The sequence below is a fragment of the Pomacea canaliculata genome, linkage group LG4 (genome assembly GCF_003073045.1).
Source record: "Pomacea canaliculata isolate SZHN2017 linkage group LG4, ASM307304v1, whole genome shotgun sequence".
NCBI classification, from domain to species: Eukaryota; Metazoa; Mollusca; class Gastropoda; order Architaenioglossa; family Ampullariidae; genus Pomacea; species Pomacea canaliculata.
In genome coordinates, this window is record NC_037593.1 from 24,576,762 (window position 1) to 24,598,391 (window position 21,630).

The window sequence follows — 21,630 nt, forward strand, 5'->3', positions numbered from 1 at the left end:
CAAAGTCTCTCTCTCTCTCACACACACACACAGTCACACACACGCATGCTGGCGTCACACGTGTGCACGCAGTCAGGTGCTAGCCTCATGTCAGAGACTGTTTCTCGAAGACGCCGCGTGACAAACGCCGACGAGCTGCACACCGACGACCTCTCACCTCACAGGAGACAAGAGGGAGGCCGCACCGTGCGCTGTAGGAGAGCCTCCTCCTCTCACCTGAGGTCGGTTACACGGTTACAACACCTCCACCTGTTACCCACACGCTGACTGAAAGACATCTGTGTAGTCGCCAGAGGACACCAGTATTCCGAGCTCAGTATGTCCTTTTTGTTTTTGTTTACAGATTATAACACAGTGGGATTCTCAACTTAATACCCGGGGATTTCATTATTTATAAATTGTTTGATTTTTGTTTAGCAACTGAAGATTGTAAAACATAACATCAGAAATTACTACACAAGTCTTTGCTAGGGAGAAGTGTTATGCCAATGTTTTAATGCTCGATCGTTTACACGATATACTATTTGCATAAGAGGAGATAAAAGAATAACAAAGTATATAAAACAAGTTGGTAATGGCACATCAGACAACCGAATAATCCAAAACAGGAAAAGTCTTTATGACAATTATTTTGAACGAACTAAAAACCTCCCGAAAACTATGTGTACATTCCTGTTAAAAGCTATTTTTAAAACTAGAGAATGTATGATGATTGGAAACATTGTTATTATTACAATGGTTATATGTTGTAACATTTGGGCTTAGTAATCCATTAAAAATATGTTGGCATGCCTGGTTACCGTAAGCACGCTCCAATAAACGAGCAAATAAATAAAATGCACAGTTTTTAAAAAATCAAATATATAAATAAGCTATTTATTTTTTAAAATATCGGTATGAAGTGTGAATGGCATTATTTCCAGCTTTCAATCAAGTTGTAAACAAGTTTTATGTTACCCATACTGTACAATGTCAAGTAACAGGGCGAGTGTCTGATAGAGAGGACATTTTAACATAAGGTCATGTTCTGCAGTCCCTTAAGATTGAAAAAAATTAATCATTATGCGGTTTTAGTTGTCTTAATTTAAATTATCCCTACCAAAAAATTATTTGAAGCAAGATTTGTTTATCGGGTCTCAACCGAAGTGATGCGCAGGAACGATTTTACTGGAGCATAACTGAAACTCTTGAATTGTGGTGTGTGGATTTTTTGTAGTAAATAATTTATTTCAGTAAAACTTTAGATAGTCTAGAAAGTTTGTTTACTAATTCATAGCACAGCAATATTAACATTTATATTTAAAAAACACTTGACTGATCCCAGAAATGTTAACAATTTCCTTCCTTACCCTTACAAATCCCGCCTGTCAGAAGTTGGTTCAGCCAACTCAAATCTCTTCAACAATAATTGAAATTAGCTTTACAGAAGAAATGGTGGAAAAGAAAGTTGTGCTTTGCATTTACATTGTATTAGCCCTAAAGCTGCTAATTTCTGTGCTAAAGGCTTTGCTAAATCATGGTTATTATTTCTCGGTCAACTGCTTGCAACCTTAATTTGATTCCCTCGCCAGATGCAAGTCGGTCATTTTCAAAACTCTTTAGTCACCTGTTGCTGATACCTGTAGTTCCAGCTCGGCTTCTAGTAGTCCTAGAATGTGTCTTGACCCTGTGGTTGTATCAAATATCTTGCAGTCAGGTTCATGTACATCATCTACCTCCCCAACATCCCCCGCCACACAAACGCATATATCGTCTTCTTACTTTATATGATAGCAGTGTGTAAGACAGTCTGAAAATCGGTTTTTGTTGATATCTCCAATGGTCTCCTTTCCAATAACGACCTTACAGTCCTATTTTCCCTGCAGACACTCACAGTAAAAAATAAAAAGCTGGCGATTAACTGAGGTAACATTAAGAAGCGCATACCAGTGTAGAGCCAGAGCACCTCCACATTCCTACACATAAAGTAGTGCGAGACGCCGGGTGACATTAGTGGGGAGGGCGGGAGAACAATGGCACGGACTGTATCACAGGAGATGGAGTGTGTGATGTATTTCCAATGAATCCTTCTCTCCCTGCCTAATTAAAGTAACAAGTACTTTTTTAATTAAAAAGAAAACAACTGCATTTAAGTCCCCGCCGCCGACTCTCAGTTGACAACAATTAAAAAAATAAATAAACGTTGGGAGTTAAGGTGACGAGGCAGAGTGGGTGAATAACCAAAGACAGAGAGGGTAGGCAGATGAGAGAGACAACGATAGAAGGGTGCACAAGCACCAGAACATAATTATAACTACATTGTTTAGGGGTTGGGATAGGGGTGGGAGAGGGTAAGTCAAACTAGCTCCCGTAGAGCTTGGCTTTCAACGAAGTCTGTGTAACTTGGTCGGTGCTGTCAGGTTAAAGTATTGAGGCACTGAGCCAATGATCTGGCTTTTTTTTTAAAACCGATTCTCACCTGATACCTCTGAAAATGAAGGGAGTCAGTTTACATACACTCAGGCCCTTCGTTGAAGTATGTAATGTTCCATTCCTCATGTCGCCACCAAAATAATAAGCGAGGAGCGAGGTGGAGACATAACGAGGGTATGTTCTATACCTGGGGATAATATTAAGGGAATTTCGTTTTGCTGCAACTGTTGACGAGATAGCGGGTGGCAGGTGAAAGGGGGACGAGATAACGGGTGACGACTGTATATGACTAGCTCTTCCTCTTTTCTTTGATGTCCTCGATGCCGTCCTCACGAGAGGCAATAAAATGCAGAGTTGTTTATAACACACATTGTCCAGCTTTAATGTCCCTGACATCATCATGATGACACAGGGAAGGACAAATAGTTTTGTTTGATTAGCATGCATAGAAAGTGAACTTCATCTTCACTGACATCTGTTCCATTGCAGTGTGGACTGTCTGGTTGAATTGTTGTGGAGAGAGAGAAAGTGAGCGAGAGAGAAAATGAAGAAGGGAGTGAGAGAGACTTATCAAGAGAGAGCGAGAGAGAGAGAGGAGTGAGGTCCGTGTCAGGACGATAATGAGAGCACTGGTAAGGACAATCAAGGTGAGGTGCTTCATAACACCTGTACATCTTGCAACCTACTTAGCGGAAGGTCAAGAGCCGCGTGAGCTGAGCGATCACGTGCTTCTCCAGGGCTATTCTTAGCTCCACCCTGTCGTGGACGTAGTGAACGTAGCAAAGACAGACTACAGGAGCGTGTTACGTGACGTACCGCAAGCATATATAGTGTTTCAGCGAGAGGACGAAGTGTGACGATTATAACATTACGCAACACACACACACAATTCCCTCCTTCTCTCTCTCTTCTTCTTTTCTTCCTGGTCTGACAGTGTCTTCTGTACATTCAAGTGTCTGTCATGTGACGTAAACCTGACAAAAGGTAGAAAGACACCTGCGTATTCTTTAATCTTGAATAGAGGCCTGACTTAGACACTCGACAGTAAAGAATTAAGTTATGGAAGCAGATGACAAAAAGAATTATTCAGGAAGACAACAATAACAAACCTTTGATAGGGCCAAATCTTATTTTAGAACCTTCAGGTGCAGAGCTGGTTATAACTAATTATTTGTTTCTCTTAAATTGGCGCTTACTTCCCTATTTCATTATAGTTATAGTTTTATTTCAATTAAATGTAGTCTCAGACGTGAAGCTGCATAGTGTGGAATCAGTTTAGTTTTCTTTGTCATATTTTTGCTATTTATTGCTAATGTGAATACAAATACAGTATATCATAAAGATGGGTAACCAGAATATCCTCTGAATGAGCAACTATACTCAGCGAGTAATTGCTACACCTGTGTCCTAAGGGATAGCATTTCACCTTAGTCTCAGGGGGTCATACCCTATGGTGGAAAATAAAACATGTTGACGGGGAGGATGGAAGGCTGTATCGGTGACTGTGCAAGGTCTTGCACCCAAGCTAAAAATAAATGAAACATAAAATTAATGCAAATGCACTAATTTACCTGTACCATACATTATTAACTTGAGTGCATTCATGTGGCTATGCCACATGTTTGTAGTATTTTATTACATCCATTTCATGTCATCAAACATATGTACAAATATGACAGGCCCTGAGCCTTGTTACCATCGAGGAAGCCTACATCAGTGACGATCAAAAACGGACTCGAGACAGAGGTGGGTGACAGAAAGACAGATGAAGACAGGTGTGTGCAAGCAGATTATAAATAGGTTGCCTCATACACAACCCTGTCCCTGTGTGACAATCTTTCAAGTCTACATCCTGTTTTATATGACACTCCGAGACTCAGTGGGTGAGGACAGTCAGGGAGAGGAAAGTCGCCAAAAAATGTTGACAAAAGTTCCACCTCGAATCTCATGATGTGTATAGTGAGAAACTGTGACACTGTTCATGACCATTTCTTTGACTCCCCCAAACCAAAACAAAGATATGTTCAGCGGGACAGAAGTCCGTTGAAGTTTCACAAAAAGACGGTGTTGTCAAACTAATGGAAATAAAGTCAGTGTCGACATATACTTTATTTTTACAAAATTTATATCGACCATAACATTTTTCAAATTTGATCGCCATTGAAAGTAATAACTAATAATCCGTAGTCTTTAGGTACCTGTTAGCATGGAAATAATCCATGTTGTGTTTATATCACCTAGACTGAGGATGTCAAAGCACTATGTTCCACACAAAAAGAAACTACTATTGCGTAGGACAAGAAATGCTGCGTAAATATTAATGAAGAGATAGACGAATAAATAAATAATGAGAGTGAAGTTATTAAAATATATCCAGGTTTAATTCATAGTCAATAAGCACATATGGCACGTTTCCTTTCTTGGTAGTGACTTCGATGCACTTAAAAGAGCAGCCTGACTATAAAAGTAGTTACAAACTACAAAAACAAAGGAAAGGAAAAGTGGTGGGTGAAGGAGAAGACAACCGGTTAATAGAGGTATTAAAATCTTCGAAGGTGATCCATATTTAAATATATCTCATGGTCAGCGCTCTAAATAACCGCTGTCCCTCCTTCTTGTCCTTCCAGGCAGCATGAGTGGCATCCAGGCTGTGCCGCCCAAGGGAGGCTACAGCGCCAGTCCGCGCTACGGACGGCGAGTGAACACCTCTCACGACCAGACCTTCTACAGCACCACCTCCGCCTGGAGCAGCAGCTACGACACTGAAAACACCAGAGACGACAACTACACTGAGAGGGATGACACCTTCACGGAGCGGGATGCCACGCGCTCTCAGAGGGAAGTCTCGTTTTCGCAGAAAGACATCAGCGCCTCCAACGTGGGATACGTAGGCGAGCGGTCTGCCGACAGGTACCACCTCGACTACGAGAAGAACGAGTGGAGCTGTGACGGGACTGGGGGCTGGCAGAAGCTGTCGGTGCTTCTGCTGGGACTGGGCTTCCTCTGCCACCTCATTGCCGTCACGACTCCTTACTGGACAGCTGGCTACATGAGCCAACAGATGGTGCTGTACGAGGGCATCTGGGTGAGCTGCTACAGAGAGACTACGGTCGGCAGGTGGATCTGTACAACATATAACGGAATCAGGAAAGTTAATGGTCTGCCCTGTGAGTTATCTTTCATTCTGTGCAGCAGATTTTTAAAAAGTTTTTTTTTTAGCATTTTATTGAGTTCTATGGAAAAAATACAAAGACCGACACAGAAATACAGCGAAAAAAAATGAGAAGGTGAAAATGTGCATTTCACCTCGGCCTTGTGACAAAACTCGTGAATCCCTTACCGACTGTCTGGCACGAAAGTAAATTAATTCTCTCCCTCTCTCCTGCTCCTTTGTCCTCAGCCTGGTACCAGGCGGCTCAGATCCTAGCGGTGCTGGGTTTTCTCATCCTGCTGCCAGTTTTGGTCGTCATGACGCCCTACACCTGCATCCCCAACCTCAGGCGCCGTTCGCAGGCCTCCTGGGCCTTTATCGTCTTGTTGTCGTCGTCAGGTCAGTTACAGCGATTTTTGTCATCGTTTCAAAATTAACCTTAAGTGGATATTTGATATTCTCTCTCAGCTACCCTAGCCTCTCACCCCCCCCCCATCCCTCCAAAAAAAGTGTGTTGACTGACGATGATGGTGTATAGTGGGCAGAAAACAAAGGAATTTTGTTAAGCATATGAGACTTTTAGGTTTCTGTTCAATGAGCTTGGCAATATCTTTTGTAAGCCATTCAAATCTCTCATAGTATCAGCTTTATGTTGCAGTGATCTGCTCCTTCCTGAGCATCGTGGTCTACGGAGGGGTTACCCCGACAAGCAGGACTTCCCACCAGGCGAGGTCTACTACCACTTCTCCTTCGCCCTGCAAATCATCGGTTTTCTTCTCTGCCTCGCTTCACTCTCACCCACGTGCGCGACTCGTACCGGGCTCAAGGTATGGGGCAACCTGTCCTGCCAAAGCGCGCGCAGCACCGAGGTTTCCAAACGGGCCCCGAGTGTAGGGTCCTTCGCCTCCAGCAACAAGCCATTTCCCAGAGAACATTCCAGAAGCCCTGCCCAACCACGATCCTCCAAGCTGCTGTCTGGATTTGCGCTGCTCAAGCTCCCGTTGGCGCTGTCTAAGTTCAACAGAGGCAAGTCTCAGCAAAGCGCGGCACCAACAGAAAAGGCCACTGTGCCGATAGTCACCGCCACCAACGAGGAGTACAACCCGTTTCCCGCGCGGTGCAAGGGAGACCACCGACAGCAAGCCGCCGCTGGAGACGCTTCGCGTCCCCAGGAGTGATTCCCCTTATCGAGCTGCCGCTGACCGCAGTGTGGACAAATCGTTCACAGCAAACTCTGTCAGCAGTGCTCACAGCTCCGTAGTGTGAGCGTTGGAGGAATTAATTTTCACGTGACCTATCTGAAGGTGTGTAGATGTTTAGAGCATCGCATGTTTATTGTTATTCCATTGTGTAACCAGTCTAACCACTGACACGGAGGAGGACCTAGTGTCACCTTACTTGCCCGCCTTGATGCAAGTGGTTTCACTACTGCAAGTTTTTCGTTTCGCCGAGAGTATGAACGATGTACCGTGCCAGACACATCCAATGAACCTTGCATGGTCTTCTGCTCTGCTAAGTGCCGAACATTGCAGCGTGAGAATAAGGCTGTGCCAGTGAAAGGCACGAGTTCTCAGATGTACCAGGTATTCACTGCGATGAGTTACACAAGCAAAACTGCATTAAACATTCAAGGAAAAAAATATATAATACTTGGACAGATAAGTGCTACTGTACATACGAAAACGGAACTCCCTATCCAGTTTGAAGTAGCAATTATATTGAAACAGCTAAACCGCTTAATTGTCTATATCTTCTAAGTTTTTAATACAATATCATATCTTTAAAAGTGCTTTTAAATTGTTAATAGTGTATATAGACTTTATACAGTTTATCTAATGTGAGGTGTATATTTGCACACCATATATTTGTCAAAAGAATCTAACGATTTGAATTTATTATCAATTCATCATGATAATCAATTATTTTCTGTACATAAATGTGTTTTAAAAGGAAACTTTCTGGCGTATTATTAGTACCAGCCATTACCAACCATGTTAGATTATTAAAATTACTAAATTTTCTTCAGCGAAAGACTGCAGCAACTACAAAAATCATTAAAAATAAGATATTTTGAGCAAACATATAATTCTGATCTGCATCATATTAAACAAAACAAAGCATTTTAAAAGTTTTCATGCTAATAGCATAAACGTAGACCTTTCAAAACAGATACGAGTTGGATAGCACCACCAGGGACAGACCCACCACTTCCCCCGTCATCCCATAAGCCACCATCATGACGGACTTTAAAATTACACTTAGTGACACATCGAATGTCCTGACATTTGCCCATTAACCACAATAGTTGCTGTATTTTACATGCTCTTTGATCATGACCTGCACTACACCGTCAAGTAACCAGTGAAATATCACGACCCCTCTACGGTGCTTGCTGACATTTTATAATTACAATGGCAAGACTCACAATCAGTGCTGAGAGCTGTGAGTTGTTTCATGAATAGGATATTTTTCTCCACACGCTTTTTAACGTTTCGATCATTTAGTGATTAATCTCTACTTGTACAAATTTCTTTTTTTTTTGTGTAAATCTCAGTGCGAAATACTATTTCTTAAAAAGGGGCAAATTGTTTTCCATTCTCGAGATATACAATTACAAGCACTACCATACATGAAAAGTAGCATCACTGCTGGACCTTGAAGATGTCAAAGTAACCTTGAACATACTAAACTTTGTTACTTGTAGCCTCAAAAGTAGTCTCTTTTAATTTGGGGCAGATGAGGGAAGTAGGGCCACAAAGTGTGTTGGTTGAAGACAGCTCTCAGACTTGGCCTGTGTTCAGCCTAAACGTTATTATACACATCTGATGTAAGCTGTTTTGAGCCCAGGTTGCTGCTTCGTTGGTTTTTATTTTAAACGTTGGGTCACCGAATAGAAAATTACAAGATGGCGTTATGCAGAGGTTTTGCAACAGTCAAGCCTGTCACCGTTGAAGAAATGCTGAGGTCATAGATACTTTGATGGATGCTATAATTATCCGCACACATGCTTTCGGATGACCTCGGGTAAAACTGTTCATTTTAATTTTACCATTACAAAGTGTTTAACAAAATGAGTAACACAAGGCCAAAGCAATGTAACAAACTACACTAATTGCATGCTGGATATTTCAAACACGAAGTTGCATCTACGTTTTACTAACCTTACATGGAACTGCTTAATCTGCTTGCACTATTTATTTAAAAAAATTAATACAAACTGCTCAATCCATGCAAATAAAAGCCAATTCCAAATGGTTTTGCAAATGACTTGCTTTTATTGGTTTTGCTACTGATTAATGCAATGTAGTGTTGGACCACAAAAAAAACTCTGCTTTTATTTACAAAGAGACATGAGAAAATGCGAGAAAATGCTGCATTTATTTTAAGCTTGGAGCTAAGTAAAATTGAAGCGAAACACAAAAAGATAATTATGAAGCTCTATTTCACTCGTGCAAATTTATATGCAAACAAGAACAGCTTTCATGTTACAATCAAATTTTGACCAAAAAATCCTGATTCAATTTAAATTTTAAGAAATTCTAGCTTTAAAAATAATGCAAAAAGAAATTTCATGATTAGAACATACAAAAGGTTTACAGTATTTGCACAATATTAGAGATTGCAAGGACACTCAAAAATTAACATGTTTAACATCTGTAGAGTACAAACTTCTTGCTAAAACTAATAAAACACATCTGCCAAAACAAATTAATTACACAAAAGTTACTTGTTACACAGGAAGACAAAACAGACAACACATCCATACACTGTACATGAAGAGTCTGTACTTTTATCTTTGCTTTTCCAACAGTCTGTCCCATCTTACAACCGTTATGAGAATCACCATGTGGCATTTCATCAGTGCTGCAGTGCAGGAGTTCATTAAAAAAATTATTTACAATCCACAAAAAGAAAGAGCAGTGCAACAGGCACAAGTATACAGCAAGAGGGGTGGATTCTGCAAGTCTAACAAGGTGGTAAAATATGCCGCGGAATGGGCAAAGTTAAATGTGATACAATGACTTGAGTACTAGAACCGAGCATTTTACATGCTCAAAATAATAACATACATAGAAATATGCCCTCCCAGATATATCAAAAAAGAAATTTAAAATATGGAGATAATTCTGTCAAATGTCTATCACGTTTCATAGATTATATAATAAACACACATACACATGCTTTCGGCCCAGATACACAGCAGTCTGTTAGACTGAAAGATAATAACAACATACACTCAAAATAACAACTCTCGCCATAAAAAAAAAAAAAAAGGCTGGATGCAGTAAAAGGGGGAAAATCCTTAAAAGGCATATTCATTATTTTCTCCCCAATTAGTGTAAAGTCAAGATGATTGGTCATTTATTAAATCTTTACTGTGGGCTTGTGTTTGGGTTCTCATTATTCCACTTTACAACATTTATAACCGCATTTAAAATTTTATTTTTAAAGTTACATTTTTACAGTGCTTTAATCCAAAAGAAAAATCTGGCCCAACATATTCATGAATTCAGACTGAGATGAAATCCAATGGAAAAAGTATGAAACAAGCAAGTCCAAGATCCATCTTCTCCAACAATAATGTAGCAATAATGATGCTAGAAACACAACCACACAAACACATATTATAAACCCCACATTCTGTATAATTTAGTGACCAGTTATGCTTTTAAAAAGAAAAATCCAAGATGCAAATATCTTCAATGTTCATCAAAGTAAAATGGATTGTAATGACACATGCATTATTTATCACGTCTGATACAAACTGAGAAAAAATTGGTTTTAAACTTCCTAACTGGATCGATTTTAATTATTTGTAGAAAAAAATGTGAGCATCACTTCTTGTCCCTTACTCCTGCTTACAGTTCTCCATTTTTCCCCCACTGAAAAAAAAAAAAAACAGAACAGGATGTTTTCTTCTGTTCTATGGGCTTTTTCTTGAGAAAACAGTAAGTGCCCCAACACCTCACACACAGATCTTTAGTTGGCATGCCATTATTTCTTCAAACTGATGCTATTTTTACTGATGGGGAAAAAAACTGACATCTAAAACTGAATATTTTTGTCTTATGTTTATGTACACTGTAGCAATAGTTACATGTGACATCTTAAAAAATAAAGATTAAAAAAAATTTACAAGAGTGAAATACCTGTCAAAGAAACTGGATACAATGTGCACTGCCTATATGTAGATGCATTCAAGGCACTCATTTGTTTTAGTGCTGTACACAAATATTGCATCAGAAACTAAACAGAGCCTATAAGAATTTGTAAAGAAATGCCATTACTTCAGTAAAAAAAAAAAAACCTGATCAAAAGTAATTTTTATGAGTAATTGTTCCTTTTCTCTTGAGAAAGGGGAAGCAAAAAAGTTAAAAAGCATGTACCAGCTCTTTAACATAAATCAATTCTTAGAGAAAAATACTGTCATCATGACTTGGGTATTTTTGTATGGGGGAGATGACAATAAGCAGCCCAACAAAACACTGTATTATTACACCATCACCTGTATCCAACATATAAAGCAAACATGCAGGTGCATATAAGTACATATGTGTATTCACACAGTGCACATGCACACATTCACACACACAGATAAATCCCTGTAAAGACATGTAACTAAGGACAGCAATGCCATAGATACTAAGCAAACATAAAAAGCTGTGACTAAATTCTAGTTTGATTTTTAATTATAGAAAGAAAAACCTGAGTGCACACAATGTGCCCCAGATGTTCCCCTTGTTTCATCTCTCAAACAGACTGTATCACCGCATTCCCCCCTCCCACTACCACCACCAGCACACACACACTCGTGCATCCATGTACATCAAACTGCTATCTCCAAAATTGACATTAAAAGCATAATATGCAACAAATATGTGTCTTGTACACAATCAAGGAAACACTGATGGCAGCACAGTCGTTATTCCTCCCCTAATGACAGTCAACATAAACATTTTGTATCTGAAATCCTATACAACTACAACGCATTATGTCAAACTATTTTGTCTTCCCACTCCTCAAACTCAACTGGCTATTGCAAAAAGGTACAACTTATTAAAGACTATTACATGCTGTGTGATGCAAATGCTGCAATAAGCGTGCCTAACAGAACCACACATCAATGATCATCAACAACAGCAATTCTACTTAACTAAGTTCACTATCAAACATGGTGCTCGACATTAACACTACAGCCCAAGAGCTGAATCCCCATTTCAGGATATGGCAATTTGCTGCATTAATCTAACTGCTGTTGTGTCAACATGCATCTACCAAAGATCACATGACAACTATAGAGTCAAACCCAAGGTGTTAAGCTTTAATGATCACTCTGTAAGTCTTTATTACCACATATAAACATCTTGGTTGAAAATCCCTAGTACAGAAATAGATTAAAAATTTTAACCACAAAGATTTCTATTACATGAAATGATTTCGTAAAATATAGCACCCTGAAAACAGGAAGCCACGTTCTCATAGGTTCATTCTTCTTGAGTTGAGAACAGTCAAGGAGACATGACATGACCATGCAAGAAATTTCATTTCACTCACCCCAGGAACTTGGTGACCAACAAGCAGCAGACCTCTTTTGGATTTTTTTTCCTAAGTATGGTCTAGGCACCTACAGCTGACAGCTAGTATGGAACAAAGATGGCAGTCTACTGTACTATGTCATGCACTGCAGCTGATAGAGCTAGAATGCTGGGTAAAGCAGATGGCAAAAGATACAACAGCCTGTAAGTGAAGCCCTTCAACAAATTCACCAGGAAACCAAACTTCAAAAAGCTTTTCCACAGCTTAAACACAGCATACATTTTTTGTAATATGGAAAATGTAAAGATAGCAATAAAATAAAATTTATTCAGTGGGGTTTTTTCCTATAAAATGTAGACAAGTTATCTGGCTAAATATGTGACTATTGCTTGACTCTCAGCCAGTTTTATAAGATAGAATGTTTTCTCTGAACTTAAAATACTGCTTAAGACAATGATAAACTATGCAAGTGCTTTAAATGTTTTATTCAAATGGCCTTTAGTGATTATTTAACACCTATTTCAAAGTCATCAGTACAGACTACTAACTCTGTCTCCTGGTAACAAGTTGCTGTAAAATCTTTCAGCTTTTGCCCTAAAATCATCCTGGTGTATTCTGCCTGCCAGTAAGTTTTAGAAGATATATCTTGTGTGTATTATCTTCACCCAAAACTCTTATGATAAAAACCAAATCAGAGGGAAATTCTCTTTGACAGCATACACATAAGCTATCAGTGTTTATATTATATACAATTTCAAAAAAAGGTAAAATAAAACAGTGGTACACTCATTATATGTTGCATGATATATACTTGAAACTTTGCTGTTGCTGGTTAGCCCTTTGCAACAAAGCTTCAGCTAAACCAACACATGTATAAGAACACAAAACGTCATCTGATAAAAACATATTAAAATATCCACAAAGGTGCAAGAGAAATCTATGAAGGACATTTAACACAAATCCAAAGTATTTATAAGAAATATAAACAATATGCTCTCAAGTAGAGATGACTCATTCAGTACAGATATATGGCGATGAATGTATTTGTCACATGCTTGTCTCCTCTTCACACATCACTGTACAGCCCTACAGACGTCTCCCCATACCAAACGTTACACACAACTTATGTACACAGACAGTCACATTGGGGTTTAACCACTCAGTATTATGACAAAGCCATGGAGGCAGAATGTAACTATGTTTTACCGATGACCTAAGGCAGCATCTGGTCTAGGGACGAATGTGAAGGAAAATACTATTTCAGCTTATATTTGGTGTTATGATATAGGCCCTGCAACCTTCCCCTCCACTCCCAGCAGATTCCAGGATTACTTGACGACACAATAAAAACCTACCTCCTGTAGCAGGGTCTTCAGTAAATTGAAGTCAATGATACTGAAGACTGTGATGACGCCCCACCACGCACTCCTTCCCACTGTTGTGAGGCTTGCAGTATGTACAGAACGAAAGTGACAGACCACTGCAGTATAATGAGGTATTACAGAACAGTATGCAACACACGCTGGACCAACACGAGCTCTGTATTTCTCAAGGCGGCTTTGAAGCCTCCAGAGACACCTGGCTTTACGTTGTATACATAAAGGTGACACTATTGTTATTTTGAACAACAGTTAACAGGAGGAGGGATGAACAAATCCAGAAATGTCAGTTACCTAGAACATGGGAATACCCAGGAAAGTAACATGTCTGACATTCTGGGGCCACATTTAACAAATACATCTGCGTATGGAAACGGTTATGTGGAAACAACTGTGCACCTGAACCCATGAAACCCAGCAGACAACAGAGTGTTTAACAACTACATCATTATATACAGGTTAACTTCCGCATTCCAAATAGAAACTTTGCAACAGAAATGAAAATAGATGTCTCTTTCTTTTTGAGCTATATATATCTTAATCTTTTGTTTATAATGAAAACATTTTTGACAAGAGTCCATGATAAGTGGGAAACGAATATACTGATCCCAAGCAATTATGACATGGTACTGACTACATGAAAATTCTGTCCCTGCTCTGGCTATTTACAGCCCATTGCCATGACAAGACTTTACACATGGCCTGTCATCCTTTATCTGTAGTAAATACCTGGTTCTTTATCTTTAACCCGAACTACTCCAAACCACTCATCCCCCACCCTCTCACCATATATCTCAAATTGTTTTCATAAGTCCTATTCCTGAGTATCCACAGAAAATGTATGGCTACCAGTTGGTTTAAAGATGAATAAAATAAAAATCCTTTTAATAACCAGAGCCAGGACAAAGACTTATCATGCAGAAAAGTGTCCCACATTCTAGTGGCCATAGGGATAATGAACTTCAGAATGGTTCACCATGTCTAGGGTATGGCATATTGAGTCCAATCCTCTTCTGCTGCCTTTGGCCTTCTTTGGAAAATACTGCTAGGTGGATAGAGATTTCAGCCTCTGGCACATTGGAGTCTCAAATCCACAACTTTTGGTCCAAAGACAATCATACTAATGATAGCACAAGGCAGAGAAAGAGCTAGTAAAATAAAATAAGAGGGAAGAGATGAAAGAATATGAGCTTACCAGACAGCAAGAGAAAAAGAACAAATAACCAAAATAACATGCTGGGACCAAATAATGGTGGCTTTAAGAATGAAGTGCACACGTTTTCACGCAAACTTAAAAAAAAAACAAAAAAGAAAAACAAATTGCATACATCTAAGACATGAATTTTCTCCAAAATAAGCTCGGAACTCAATCATTAATAAAAGTGAACATGCAAACTTTTCTCTCTACAAATAGGAACACAGGACCATCCCTAAAAGATTCCAAGGCTGCTTAACATGTAGGCCTATAATGGAAGAAGGGGCTGACAAAAAATATGAAGGAAGCAATTCAGTTTTGCTGTTATTTTGAACAAAAAACATAAGCCCAAATAAGAGATTGGTAGCAGTTACACAAGTAGACAACTGCACGTCCCTTCTTCTCCAGAACCAAGCTGGTTCTAACATTTTGGTTTGGGGCAAAGTCTTCCAACACCATACAAGCTACTTTTGCCAGCTAAAATATGATGAACTAAAATCCTGAAGGCAGCAAAATTCCTGCCATGCCAGGACCAACAGAATCAGGCAGAAGGCAAGCCTGCTGTCTAGGTCGAGGGTTGAGGGCTGTAGATCCTGCGATCACCAGCACTTGGCCCTCCACGCTGACCGTTGCGATCAGAGCCAACACTAACAGGTACCCATGCATCTCCACCGAGAGAAGGCGAGCGGTGAAGACCAGCTGCCATGCGCATCTCCATAGCTTTCTGGGCAGAGTACATGGCTGCCCCACTAACCTGGTTGAGGTCAGCCATGTTTACAGTTCCATACGTGGTCAGCGCAGGAACACTCTGCAAGCTGCCATCTGGCAAGAGAGATAACCTTGGTGGCCAGTTGAGTGCTGGGGGCCATGTCTGGTGCGGAGTTGCTGCTCCTTGAGCTCCAACCACAGACTTGAAGTGGACAGGCTGTTCCATCACCCCAACACCCATTCCAACTCCTGCCTGCTGCAGTTGTCTGCCAGCAATGGCTGCTGCTGCAGAAGTGTACTTGGGTTGTTGAATCTCGGCCATTTTGGAGGCAGAGGAAAAGTGTGAGGTTGGGACAACAAGTGGCTGTGAGCTCTTCCCTCCATTACCTCCTCCACCGCCGCCAGCCTCCTGCTGCTGTGAAGAAGGATCCACCTTGATGTCTGTGCGCTGGCCTGCCATCATCTGCTGAAGCTGAGCTGCACTCAGGCAGTTCATAGCTGCACCCATGGCAAAGTGCTGCTGCTGGGACTGTTGCTGCATGTCAATTCCCTGGTGACAAGAGAAAGAAACATGCAGCAATAAGAATGATGCTGGGTTACAAAACATAATTTTTTTTAAATTAACACCTTATTATAAAGTCTCTACTTCTGAAGTCAAACTACCTCTTTTCATCAGCAGCAACCTATTATCATCAAAATTAAGTGACACCTTCAAATGGCATTATCACCAAAACTTATTAAAATTTTACTTCCTCAAAATCCTTTATTAAAATAACTGAATAGATGAGGGTGGGGAGAGAGAAAAAAAGAGAAAAAGAGCATGCAACCAAAGGACTTGCATATAAAAACATTTCAAACCTCCGAAGAATGGACCATGACATTCACTGTCCCTGCCATGTCCTCTAATTCAGACAAAGAATACATAAAACCAACAACAGCGAATTAAGCATACCTGGTTTCCACTACCCAGATGATGAGGCGTCTGCATTCCTCCATCTGTTGAGGAACCTGTCTGCTGATTCATGCCCCCATTATTGCCACCGTTGTTGCCATTGTTGCCGCCAGTGTTGTCTCTCATGGCCATAGCACTCACTGCTTCATTGCGTGGAAAGACAATGTCGTTTCGCATGCCACCATAGTCAAAGGTGGACCTCTGGTTGGCGAGTGCAGAATTTTGCCCATTAGCATCGCCAGTGTTGGTGCTTGTCGTAGTGTTGGAAGCCGTGTCATTCTTTGAACTTCTGCTCTTTTTCTCACCCAGGGCCAAACGTACTGGCGAATGAGTCTTGCGTTTGCGACATCCTTCTAGTTTGGTAACCTGATCATGATCATTTGACAACAAATAGCTTTAATCATTAAAAAGGATAAAAGCCATAATAATATCAACAGCCATAATAATAACTGAATCTGCAAGCTCAACGCACCATGAGCAAAAGACCCCAAACACACTGACAGCTGACCATACAACAAAGGAACACTTGCATAATCAAAGGGATGACACTTGGAAAAACATAAACTTAATGTCTGGATGATAGGTTAAGAACTTAATAAACAAGATTTATTACGACAAGAAATGTCCCACAAATGATAAACGATGGGCTCTGTAAGTTGTATCAGAAAATGGCTACACAGGCACTTTTAAAACTGGCCTAGCTACTACCAACTGAAAACCAGAACCAAGTATTAAAGGGTACATGCCATCATAAAAAATTTCAAGGACTTTTTCCCATATTTTCTCCTGCTGACCATGTTCAGGTGTTGGAACTTTTTTCCAGGATTAATGAGATCTATAAGATTTTATTTTGTGATTTGACAGAACAAGTTTCAACTCCAATATTTCTGCTGCCAATTTAAACAAAAGGAAGAAAGGACAACACTCAACCAAGTTAATTTACATCTGAACCATGAATATACTCCTCGAAACAAAGTTTAAACATTAATTTTACTCATTGATGAGTATGGAGAAACTGACATTATAAATAGTTCACTTCCATACAACTTCCTCCGACAGAGCTTGAATAAAAATACTTTTAAGAATAATGTTATATAGAGAAAGGAAACCATAATTATATTAAGATAAGGATGGCAATGATGTTAATAATATTATTGCATCTATAATATGACTTACTTACAATGACATTACTTTCAAAAACTGTAACTAATTTTTTTTATAAATTGGACAGTTTTCTCCGTACATGCTTTTTTGTGGAACAAAAGAGACAGCTAAGCGTAACTGCTTTAGGATGTTAAAAATAAAATCCATGAATTAATCTTTTTCTTCTATTCTTGAAGTAATCACACACTACGATATAGCAGAATTCTCCAATATTTTACAAACTTTACATTTAACATAGCGTTGTTGTCTTGGTATATTGCAAAACCTCTCAGTCTTCATTGGAATATTATGAAAGTTCCATATTTTAAAATAAGTTAAAATATTTTGAACATTATATTCTTGATGCATCCTTTTTAGTAATCTGTTACATGAAGAAACTGGTACCTGTGAATTCTGCTTGTCAGGGGTAGGTTGTTTCTCATCGTCAGAATCTGAGGAGTCACTGGTGCCACTGTGTGGGGATGTAGCACTTAGTGCTTCCACAGCTCCAGGCTTTGTCAGATCAATATTCAGAGGCAGGAAGTTCAGGTTGCGATCTGTAACAACAATCACCAGTCTTCTGATAAAAACATGCACAACAATCACAGTAAAAAGGCAGACTTATCAAATATTTTACTGCAAAACAGAAACATGCCAATGCAGTCCTTTGTAAAAATGAAGATGCACCCGTACAAGTTTTTACAGCAACAAAAACACTCGACAGAAAAAAAAGAAAGAAAATGATAGGCATAAAATTTTTAAGGAAACCAATCACTAGTTTTTACCACTTCTCTTTAATTTTTTACATCAGTTCATTTTCCTGGAAAGCCAGAACTGAATACTGCAAAGAATATTTTGGAGAAGATTTTATGTTTTCAATGGTCCAAACCCAACATCCAGCATTAAACATTTTGCATCCATGTACGTCCAATTGCTGATCAGTCTATCAATATTTTGCTCTTTTAATCACTTGCAATGCATTCTGATCTATTTATACAGGTACTACAGTAAAAAAATGTATTCATTTATGTGATGTTTCTCAATAAAGAGGGAAAGACATGATGAAGAAAAGAATGTTGCCATGTTTCTGAGTCCTTTTTACATGTAAGTGCGATTTCAGTCTTATTAAAAAAAAATACAACTCATACCATCATAGAACCCCATCTTAAAGCTCAATTTAATAATATTGCTTCTCCCTGAGAACATATCAGTTGTACACACAACAATCAGGACCATCTGTTTCATTTAAGCCCATCCACTGGATGGATCATGGCTTTGGCAAACTGTGTTGCACAGATTAGGCTTTTATTTAACTTGTCATTATTTAGGAACAATTCGAAAGAGTTCTAATAAATGCTGAAGAATGAACATCTGATTTTAAAGTTTTTCACTTCTTGAAACCATGACCAAAAAGATATATTTTTTATCTGGAAGCCACAGCTGATTAAAGTCTGCTTTGTCAACATTAAAGAGGATGGCAACAGTCAAATCAGCAGGGAAAGTTACTGTGCCATGTGCCAATTTCTGACTCATACAGAAAACAATTAAAAACATTCAATCTAAAGCAAAAATCAAAAATAGTTAATGCTTCAAAAATTAAGTATAATCAATTTTCAACAATGTTTCTTTTTACTCGCTTCTGACTTTGAATGAATTTTTTAAATACTGACTTTTCCATGGACTAGAAATCATTTTTCGAAATATACTTTCTGAAGTTTTTCCTGATCCATATTATCCCTGTTAACAGTGCCCCATTCAGGTTGGTGGTTTCTCAATTCGACAAGGAATCATAATCCAACAACCAAAAAAAAAATAGTAATATTTAAAATCTAATGTATATTCTAATATTTGTTTGTTTGGCACTTTATGTTTATATATTTTGCTTAGATTTTTGGGGGGGTTAATTTCTAATTAATAATCTACTGTCAGTACACGAGTTCTCTGTCCCATACAGTACAGTTACCATCTTTCATCTGAACTTAGTATTAGAAAACAAAAACTATATTTCCAAAAAGTCACACCACATCAACGTTTCAAAAAATGCTCTTTAAAATGGTGTGTCTTCATTTTAGGTTAAAAGTACAAATATTGAAACACTACTAGAGGAAATATTAAATCACACAGATTTCAATATTGTACAAAGAGAAAATAAGTTACCATAAAAAAAGACTATTTTTCAACACTTACATAAAAGTATTTACATATCAATTTTTTTTTGTAATGCATCTTTTCATACACAAAAAAAAAAGTCTTTTGATAATATAACAATCATGAAGCTATCTATGCTCCAAACTAGTAAGTCCCCTTAGCGACACTTACTCTTAGTTTCAAGGGCAGCAATACCATGTGACTTCAAGTGCTTGTCACGGTGATGGCTGCGGAAGAACATTTTCTCACAGACATGGCACTTGTATGTACGTTCCAGCTCGCCTGTGTGCATCTTGACGTGTCGATCCAGATGCTGTTTCCGTGTGAAGGCTTTCTCACAGAGATGACAGGCAAAGGGCTTCTCACCTGTAATCAGCAAGAAAGGGCCACAGTGTTCACTGCCTGCTGTTTGTTATGAAGGATTCTGACGCCACCACTGGGTCCAGATCAGCCCTTCACACTTCTCAACTCTCAGCACAGACCTATCTCCTTTAGGCCAAACCCTTAGCAGGCAGCACTGGTGACAGTGCCAATGTATGTTCTTGTGTTTGATTTGCTCCCTAACATGCTGACATCATGGTAAAAGTGCAAGGATGATGGCACCTTAGCTTTGTGGTCATAAAAATTGTAACCCTAAGCGGTTTCATAATGTCTGAGCCAAAGCATATGAGGCAAAGCACACATTTTCAGCCTCGTTTTACCTCCCCTTATACCAAGGTTTCACAACTGATGTGTGGACTGATGGAATTGTATGGCTGCAGGTCAGAGTCTTGAAAAAAGGACTGCTCCAAAACTGTGGGAACTAAATACAAGGTCACTGGTGCGATTCTGAGCAATCGGATTGTCCTCTGTACAAGACTCCCCAACATTGGGAGCTGAAGGGGGGTAGGGCACTTAAAAAAAACACCTCAAAACTGTCAGATTGTCAGTTTATGATTGAAGAATGCTGAAGGGGAAAAAAAAATTTTTTTAAAACGCAGAAGAACTGAAAAAAGGAAACATTAAATGACAGCAACAAAGCACTCCGGATATTCAGAATTTCAAAATTATATTCAGTACAACCCCATTCAACAGCAGCTGCTTTTATACAGCAATTGCCGGAACGAAAATAAATCACATATCAAGTGTTACTGCAGCAAATTGCAGGAACGACAGCTGCGAGAATTCACTGCTTGAGAAAGACAGAGATATATATATATAAGACTATTCTTGAGGGACACACCTTAAGACGTCCTTTATCTAACCAGCTTCAGTCTTTTGTAGAAAAGATTTAAAAAATAATTACAAGTCATAATAATGACAGCAAGAGAGATTTATGAAAAAACTACACTTTTGATCGAATGTTTTTCCTGCTCATATAAGTGCATAAACATTTACGGATCTAAAGTTGCTACTTATTCCCGCAAGTGTCGTTCGCTATAAGGAGGGTTTTTAAAAAAAACTTTCTCTTTTGTTTCAACCTTATGAAATTTATTAATTCTTTATCATACAGAAATGGAGGTCTCACATAAAAAGGCAAACCAGAGCTTACAAGTGGAGATCTGCATCTTTTCGGATGACTCTGAAATCTTTGTTATCGGATAGAAAATGAGATCAAGGGACAGGGATGCCAGAAAAAGGTGTTAAAGAAGGTTTGTCGTTCCTGCAATTGCTCTACAAAGGCAGCTGCTCACCAGAATGGCTTGTCAGGTGGCGATCGAGGTGCTGCTTCTGCTTGAAGGCCTTGTCACACAGATGACAGCCAAATGGCTTCACGTCTGCACACAAATTATGCAACTTCTCAAACTCACAGAAATTAGAATGAGAATACATTTTACTGCAAACCACCGGTGCTGTATTAAACATAACTGGATCCATCAGGCATCTCAACAGCTATGTAACCCATGCTCCAAATACACATCAATGCCCACAATTACCCTTGGTGTGCCTGCAATCGCAGACTGTTAAAGCACTTATGAACGAGCTTGTGCAAGTACACGTTGAGACAAATGATGTGAAAACAGAG

General features: G+C 39.1%; 2 protein-coding genes across 11 annotated transcripts in view; one reads left to right on the plus strand and one right to left on the minus strand.

The window, feature by feature from the left end:
* On the plus strand, nucleotides 1-8,819 carry LOC112562722. The gene is made up of 4 exons (XM_025236169.1): nucleotides 1-316; nucleotides 5,040-5,579; nucleotides 5,813-5,962; nucleotides 6,222-8,819. The coding sequence occupies exons 2-4, from the start codon at nucleotides 5,045-5,047 to the stop codon at nucleotides 6,455-6,457; spliced, it is 921 nt and encodes a 306-aa protein (XP_025091954.1). The 5' UTR covers nucleotides 1-316; nucleotides 5,040-5,044; the 3' UTR covers nucleotides 6,458-8,819.
* Nucleotides 8,819-21,630, minus strand: part of LOC112562718 (RE1-silencing transcription factor-like) — a 21,982-nt gene continuing 9,170 nt past the window's right edge. For 9 of the 10 annotated variants that reach the window (XM_025236162.1, XM_025236158.1, XM_025236163.1 and 6 more), the window contains 5 exons: nucleotides 21,299-21,382; nucleotides 19,797-19,991; nucleotides 17,883-18,034; nucleotides 16,335-16,700; nucleotides 8,819-15,932 (listed from right to left, as the gene is read on the minus strand). In XM_025236162.1, coding sequence (XP_025091947.1) covers nucleotides 15,240-15,932; nucleotides 16,335-16,700; nucleotides 17,883-18,034; nucleotides 19,797-19,991; nucleotides 21,299-21,382 — 1,490 coding nt within the window. In that variant the 3' untranslated portion in view covers nucleotides 8,819-15,239. The remainder of the gene's footprint in view (nucleotides 15,933-16,334; nucleotides 16,701-17,882; nucleotides 18,035-19,796; nucleotides 19,992-21,298; nucleotides 21,383-21,630) is intronic. The other variant, XM_025236165.1, reaches the window with a different exon arrangement.

What these genes read in the sequence shown, in the direction of transcription:
- LOC112562722 (XM_025236169.1), top strand. Translation starts at nt 5,045, where the DNA reads ATGAGTGGCATCCAGGCTGTGCCGCCCAAGGGAGGCTACAGCGCCAGT. An exon ending in GAAAGTTAATGGTCTGCCCT is followed by an intron (nt 5,580 to 5,812) that starts GTGAGTTATCTT and finishes CTTTGTCCTCAG; the next exon opens with CCTGGTACCAGGCGGCTCAG. An exon ending in CGTCTTGTTGTCGTCGTCAG is followed by an intron (nt 5,963 to 6,221) that starts GTCAGTTACAGC and finishes TTTATGTTGCAG; the next exon opens with TGATCTGCTCCTTCCTGAGC.